Consider the following 8,169-nt stretch of genomic DNA (forward strand, 5'->3'; position numbering starts at 1 on the left):
TTAGAAAATAAGAAATTGTGAACCTTGAGAGGCGACTACTGTTCAGTGTCAACAGGCAACGCACAACCTATGGATAGATGAAGCAGCAGCTCCTATTTTCAAGGAAGTCCTACTATGTCAATAAAGATGCAGTGTTAGTGGATTCCAGAGCAAGGTGTTTTCAGCCCTGCCAGGATGCCTGTGAAATTCACTGTATTTCAAATGAGAAGAGACTCCTGCCCTCAAGAGAAAAAGAGGAGCCATTGCTCATTGCAGGAAGGGTGCATTATCATCTTCTCTCCATCTTTTACTCAAAAAAGTTCAGTTTTGCAACAGCAAGAAAATATCAACCTTTTATTGGGTGATGTCATCCTAATAAAAACTTCATTTGAGAGTCATTTCTTTGCTCCAGTAAGTCTACTGCGCTGGCTTGTGAAAAACATTCAAAACTATGTAAAGCACAAACATATCCTTCCAAAAGCCTTAAATAATCTTATGCTTTTCTTCAAAATTATAGGGGTTTAGGGAAAAAAAGGGTTGCTTGCTCTTAAAAAATTAAGCATTCACCTTTTGAGCACAAAGTCTTCAGCTGATATAGTCTCCACTGTGTTCTTTTACAAGGAATTCAATTACCATTTACAATAAAAAGAGTTGCAAAATTATTACAGTAATTCATAGAGCTAAGTTACTTCAGTCTTACTAATTCCTTGGACAAAAAAGAACAAGAAATGGGGTCCTTTAAAGGTACGATAGGAATTTTTAATTCAAGAAAGGAACACTCGAGAATCTCATTAAATCTTATTTAAAGTTATAATGTTACGAAATCTAATACAGTAGTTTCATAAAGAATGTTCCCAACAGATTTCATACGCACAGGGGATCAGGGACAGCTGCATAAGTTTAGGATTTGGTTTGCATGAAAACATTATTCCTCGAGTATAAAAAAAAGCTAGTATGCTATATCTCTTCTCAGTCCCACACCTAGATCACAATTTACTTTCTACCTCAGAGATTTAGTTCTATTGACATTGCTGAAAGTTTGATAGCTGAAACAGCGTGTGGCTGCATTTAATTTGTGGTAAATTAAAACGATGAACTGAAGATGGACTGAACCAAGTAAAGAAATTTTTATATTTAATAGCTTAAAGCTGTCTTTCTTTTAAAACAAACCCTTCTGAGAGAATATGAAGCTAATAGTGAAATACTGACATGTAAAGAAAAAGTTCTTAAAAAAATCCTATAATAAGGATATTGCTGCAGATGTGATGTATGCTACTGCAGTAAAATCTCTTTCTCCCCCAAAATACAATATATAAGCTCTGATACAGTTCTCACAAAAATCAATCTATTTTTGAAAGCTTATGCAGATGTTCAAATTCATGGTAACAACAGAATATCCAACTATGCACGCTAAGGAAAATATCGCACTATCTTCTAAAAGAGTTGGGGATATCTCATGTCTTGCTATCACTTGTTTTATTTGAACTGGGCAAACTTCACAACAGCTCTGCTGTGGGAGAACAGAAGGGAAAAACCTGAAATATCAACACAAGCAGGGGAAAATCCCTCAGAGCTAAACACGTTATAGTCAAAGGACGGAATGTGCATACTGCAGGAAATCTGAAGCTTGACTCAGAATCTTTAAGCCTGTGATTTTAATGACTACATATGATGCTAAGTTCCCTCTACAGTCTCACCCTGATGCAGTGCAGCAAACAGTTGCATATATTACAAACATTATACATATGTATATTTATATAGACACATTTATATATACACACACTTTATATATATATATATATAAAAAGGGAGGTGAAAATATATCTCTCCATATTTTACACATCCCCCCATATATATATCTCCGAAAAAAGAAAACAGAATAAGCTCCGTGCAAAAAATTTAATGGCATGCATCATCTGTATGAGAAGTGACATGAATATGAATATCAGTGTACTTAGCAAGCTGGCTTTTGTTACACACTTCCAGCATAATGCTGCATAGCCATTTCTAAATTTAATGGGATTAAATTTTTCATGTATCTGCTTTGTAGCTCAAAAAAAGAATAAAGGATATACTTTTTTCTGTGACTCTCCTAAAATAGCAGAAAAGGGTCTTAAGTTTCTCAGGCTTCCTTGGTGACCGTCCTTCAAACAATCTGAAAAACAAGAATTAAAAGCAACTAATTAGATTTTAGGGATATAGTGCATAGTAATTAGGCTATTTACTAACTGTGATTTTATTTTTTTAAACTATTGTACACGTTTTGATTAGCCTTGCATTTAAATACTCTACTGTAGAAAGAATTCTCTAGACAGCCCCTCTGTGACACGGGTCTTTAGGAGTAACAAGTTCGTTCACTTGCTGAGTTTCTGATGAAGATGCTAAGTGAATACCTATCTCGCTCATACTGATTTTGTAATATCAAAAAATATAATTTCAATAGGAACATCCAGGAAAGCTACTAGTTTTATTTGCAACAGACTGGCTTGGATTAAAATAAGTGACTGAGGGGTGAAAACATGTATGTTGAGTACTCCAAGATCCAAGTGTCTTACCCTACTTTCAGCTCGGTGAGTTGCAGAGAAGAATTAATGCAACCACATTGCTTTGAAGAGCTGCACTGCACCAGCAGCGTTTCTAAAGAAAAGAACCTACCCCCAACAGAAACGGCTTCATCCACTGGGCTACTACTGGCATTCTAACATTCATTTGTAAAAACCTAAGCATTAAAAAGAAGCATCCTATTTTTAGCCGTTAAGTGAATGTATTCTTTTAAGGTTAGCTGAAATACTTCTACTGCATCATCTATCTTCCAGCAACTTGAACACGCATTACTTAATTTCACTTCCAACAAAGTGACGAGGCATTGTTATTGGCAACACATAATGGAATATATCTGGAAGGAAGAATAGCGGCAACTTCAGAAATAATGTCCTTTGAGTAGGAAGTTCACTAAAAGATGTCTGATACAGTGAAAGCCCTGAGGATGTAAGATTCTCCCCCAATAAACAGTCTAAGTAAAGGAATGACACAACATTATTCATTTGTTTCCATGTACTGGAATGACAACCTGCCTTTAAAACCAGAATGCTGTCAGGTTAATTTAGCTTTTAGTAGTGAAGCGAACTAGAATTTTTAGTATTTAAAAATTCTTATGAAGTATACATGCTGAAGAGATCAATTTCATCCAAAATCTATATTAAGTCACAGAAGCTAATTTTAAAAAGGTTAAAAAGGTTTTATGAAAACTTTTTTATTTTGAAGAATCAATCAGGACTTTAAGAAGGCAAACTCCAGACTTATACAGTCTATTTTAAAATGGGCCAATATGCAAGTTCTATCAAGGGGTTGTGCTTGCACAACTAATAAGGGGTTCATAAAAGAAAGAGTTGGGGGGTGTGTGTGTGTAGGTTTTGCCTAAATGCATAAATTATCCCTGACCTTTTATCTGGAAGTCTCATCTGGTATGAATCCTTTCAACTGGTTAATTTATCTATTAGCCCAATCATGCCTTTACTAGTTTTTTGCCTCTTTACATCAAATTGAAATCTTGCTTATGTTGCAAATGCTCAGGAGAGAGTTCTTCGTGTCACAAAGGTGATACATGATTCAGCATAACTAGCAGGCTGGGCAGCAAAGTCCAGAACTGGAAAAACTATGCCTGAAATAAGTCAGATCAAGCTAAAAGGCAATGGTAAGGCAGATGAACTTGATTTCATCCGTTACAATTACTCACCAAAATGCAGTCACTCTGTCAAGTAGGGAATTTCAACCAAGTATGTTTTTAAATCTGAAGTGTTCAGCATTGGCCTGTCTTTTCTCTTGTTAAAAGCTGTGATAACTACCTCTCTTCTTCCTCCTCCGGTGTCAAAGCTAGAGTAATGCTGATTTGCTTCTGAAAAAATCTCATTTACAGCAGATAAATATTCCCAAAACACCGTCTATAACTACAACGATGAGAAGAGATATCTGTATTTCTGTTCTAGCCCTATATGGCTGGGTAAAAACCACAGGGCAGCACAAAAGAATTTGAAAAGCTCTGGGTTCTGGCACAGACATCCCTTGCTGTAGAAGGATACTCCATATAGTGGGGATAGAAGAATTCCGTGGCGTTCAAAACTATCTGTATTCTGACCCAGTAGCTATATGCATCCAGTAACTACATGCATCAGACCTTTTATAGCAGCTAGCCCAAGAGCTCTCATCACCCTTCTCCTCACGGTATTTGCTTTTCTTCACTATGACATGATATAAATTGTACTTTCTCTTGAAAATCCACTGTTAAATACAGAAAAATAATATTTTTAAAAAATTATTTATTAAAACCAAAAGCACTGCACACGTGTTTTAGGACTGAATCCACCACAAATGATGTTTGTCCAAAACAGAACGCACTCATAAAAGGATAGCCGTTTATGGCAGGTTGAAGACACCATGTCTTAGATTAATATGCTTGGATTTACTTCAAACTTTCCGTGTCTAGAATTTACCTTTATTAGTGAGCTAGTGGCAAACTGAAGATAGCTATCTGCAAACATGCTTTTTATTATATGTATGTTTGCAAAATACAGAACACTAGTATGTTACTTGCATATTTTCATATAACCAGACCAAGGAACTCTTGCCTTCAGCTCTTTCAAGTAAAAGTGCTTTACAACATTAGGAATTTGTTTCAAAGGCCAGTCAGACCAGTGGAAAAATCCCCACAGATTTTAATGGGCTACAAATTAGCCTTAAACCCTCATAGTATCTAATTATTTAAAGTTACTGATATTTATTCAGTTGATTTTGACTGCTTCGTGTGTTCTTTTAAATTTCCACAGAAATCGTATCACAATGACATCAATGATTCAGCAGACTTCCAGCAAGCTATACTAAAGTCAGAAGGAGAAAGAAAAGCACAAGAGAAAACCCAAACCCTCCCCCCAACACACACAGGCAGCCAAGCTTTCTCAAGCGCAGCACAAAGTACCCAGTCATCTCTGTGAACGCAACAGTAAAAGCAAGTGATATTTACAACAATCAAAAATGGCCCAGTCCTGCCCATTTATTTAAGTGAGGGTATAACATGGCAAAGCTATGAGCGTTTTAACCTTAAATCTTACTTCTGAAATGATCAATTAGGCAACATTATGAGAAGTTTTATTTCTAAAGCAAATATCTCTATTTTGAAGAACAAAGCTAGATGAGGGCATCAATAAGATATTAAATAAAATTCTTCTTCAAGCTCTGAGACACAGATCCTTCTAAAAAAAAAAAAACCCCACAAATGTGAGTGGAAACCACATAATCAATTTCCTGACAGAAGAACCCAAGGCCAAAGCCCATTAATTCCAATTAAAGAACCCATCCAAATGAAGTGCACTGTAAATCAAATGCAAAGCACTGCAAGCCCGCTTTCAGTCGAAGTAATTGAAATATTACTGGCAACTGCATACGTAAGCTGTTTTGGTTTGTACAAGATGTTCCCACAGCCATGCAGCTAACTTCAATTTAGCAGATACAGGAGCAAAGAAAGCTTGCAGGGCTGATCACCAAAACACAGCTGCAAATTTATCTCTGGCTCTCCAGCTTCCAAGCCAGGGTAGCGGCAATGTTAATCAAATAAAAGACCTCTGCAGAGATACGCTTAAGTATTCGAGGAATCAAGGTCAGAGATTTAAAAACATAAGAAAGTAGATGTGTGAACAGTGTCATAAACACAAAGTAGATTGTTAAAGTCGTTGTGGCTAAATGAAAACTCTTTCCTAGCAAATATTTAGACACTTAATTCAATTGTTCTGAAGAGAAATCCTATATATGAGAAATAAAATATTAAAAATAATAAGGACTGATATTGGGAAAATGTAAAAATAATTTTAAAAATTTCTCAACAACTGTCAGTAAACATACAGTAAAGTTACAAGGCATTAGTTTATACTATTTCAATAATTATTACAAAACTGTGTGCATTTGTTTTGGATTTGCATTTTCCTAAAATTTTAGGGTGGAAAAAAGCATTTTAAAAGTGTAATCGATATTCTGGTTTTTGCAGTCTCGTTGACTGCAAACTCAAAATTGTCTTATTTTCAACCAACATTTCCACCTTGGAAAGCTGGAGCCAAAAGCCCTAAAGAACCTGCTCCCAAGTCCTTTGAGTGCTGAGGCAAGCAGCAAATCTGCAAGCTACTTCTTCAAAGGGTGCATTTCCAACAACGCAACATCAACACAATTTAAAAACATTAAGAGCTACACAAAAGTAACCTTTGCATGCATATAGTTTACTGGGGAAAAGTCGAACCAGCTTAAGTAAACAGTTCCGAAATACATTGTTTCTGATTAAGGTATAATTAAAATACAGTAGTTTACTTGTAAAATCTAATTTCCAAGCAGCTAAATTGATCCCTTAATGTTACTCGAAGACCTGGCTCAGTAATTTTCACAAGCAGAAGGAACCATTACAATCATGTGGTTTAACCTCCCAGTTAAATAATTTTCATATCGGTATTTCCATCCCCAGCCTGTATCTTCCCATCCCCAGGCCGGGCTTCCTTTGAACGTTTCTTTTCGAAGAGTATAATCATGTCTTTACATTGAAATCGGAACCTATCATAAGACTCGGAAAGCTGTCCGCGCTGTAACAACATGCAAACATTTGCAGTAGGGATCATACTTCAAAGAATACTTCCCATTCATAAATCCACGGCATTTCGTGTGTGCTGTTTGCAAAAGTGTGGATACACAATTTTATACTTATGGTCCCCACAATTAGCTACGCGTGCTTTTTCTGAACTACCACAGGCACTAAAAAGTGCCTTTTTCTTTATTACTATAGTTGAAGACACACTTGTATCGCTTCTTGTATTTCAGTGTGATCTCACTGAAGGTAACATAGCGTCTAAGCAAGTGCAAGACATTTTACTAAAACCTCATTTTTCTCCTACAAATAAAAGCGGAAGAAGGATTTACAAGGAAGTAGTATGGATAGATGAATTTCACCCAGTAAAGGGACTGAGCAGGGGGAAGGACGGAAAGTTAAAGCAGAAACGAAAATACTGAATAGACGACACCTTCAACCTCAAGAACAGAGCTAATCACTAAGCAGAGCTTTAGTCTCATGTATAGGATGACAAAACACTTGGAAAAAAAGAACAAAAAGCAAGATGCTTGGTTTATACCTTGCTGCATGTCAAGCCTAAGCTTATCTGATGTATACATGTAGGGATGGAAACACGATGCTTACGTATGTTACTGTCGAACTTGTATTACTCTCCATATGATTGAGGGTGATTTTCATTGAGAGGCTGAGCACTCCCAATTGCTAGCAATCTCAATGGGAACTACTAAAATGTCATACTGGTAACACGGAACCCTAAAGGAAAAACTAATATAGTGTTGAATGGCACAATAAACCCATCATTTAGGATTACAACGGTTGCACTGGGGAGCACACAAGAAACACCTCTTCCATCTTTCTCCTGCAATTCCCTCCTCCCCCCCCTCCAGAAAAAAAAGTGGAGTTCTACAAACAGAAGAGAAAAATAAAACTCTGCCTTTTTTCCAAAACAGTATCATGTTTGTAATGAAGTATTTTTTTTAAGCTTTGATTTGCAATGCTAAGCACAGTCGATCAAAACACTTTGTTTCAGTAAGGGTTCTGTCACAGTATTATTCGACGTTTTTATTCAATTGTGCTCAAGGTAACCTTAGACACAGGCATATTAAGAACTACCTATAGATATTAGTGTATCTAATGTCTAGGAAACCCGTATGCATTAATGTACGCAGAGAGAAAGAACCCCCATCATGTAAGAGTTGGAATGTGTATATAATTATGTGTGCTTGTCACATGATTGCACAGGATAGGAACAATCTCTTTCAATCTGTAAATATATGAAAGCAATTCAGCCTACCATAGAGGAATAACTGGAATTACATTAATTACCCATATCCTTCGCCTGAAGTATTTTCCGAGGAAGCCATTTCAACTGCTTTTGTATTGGATAGGGTTCCCCCCCCACCCCCCGAAATATTTATCTGCCTTTTAAACCAGAAGCTAAAAAGCTAAACTAACTAGAAAACCTAAAGCTTCACTTCAATGAAAAAGATGGAAGATAGTTCCAGTCAGTTTCTGGTCAAGGACTTCTCACGAAGAATGCACCTGCAACAAGCATTTTGTTGCTACCATTTACACCCCCCTTATCAAGAGAA

At 36.4% G+C, this 8,169-nt stretch overlaps 1 protein-coding gene across 1 annotated transcript in view; it reads right to left on the reverse strand.

Moving 5' to 3' along the window:
- PARG (poly (ADP-ribose) glycohydrolase) overlaps positions 1 to 8,169 on the reverse strand; it is a 66,251-nt gene that overhangs the window by 21,162 nt on the left and 36,920 nt on the right. Inside the window, exon 9 of the mRNA XM_009334615.1 lies at positions 2,055 to 2,134. Within this exon, the coding sequence (XP_009332890.1) occupies positions 2,055 to 2,134 (80 nt within the window). The remainder of the gene's footprint in view (positions 1 to 2,054; positions 2,135 to 8,169) is intronic.

This window comes from Pygoscelis adeliae, unplaced genomic scaffold (genome assembly GCF_000699105.1).
Source record: "Pygoscelis adeliae isolate BGI_AS28 unplaced genomic scaffold, ASM69910v1 Scaffold361, whole genome shotgun sequence".
NCBI lineage: Eukaryota > Metazoa > Chordata > Aves > Sphenisciformes > Spheniscidae > Pygoscelis > Pygoscelis adeliae.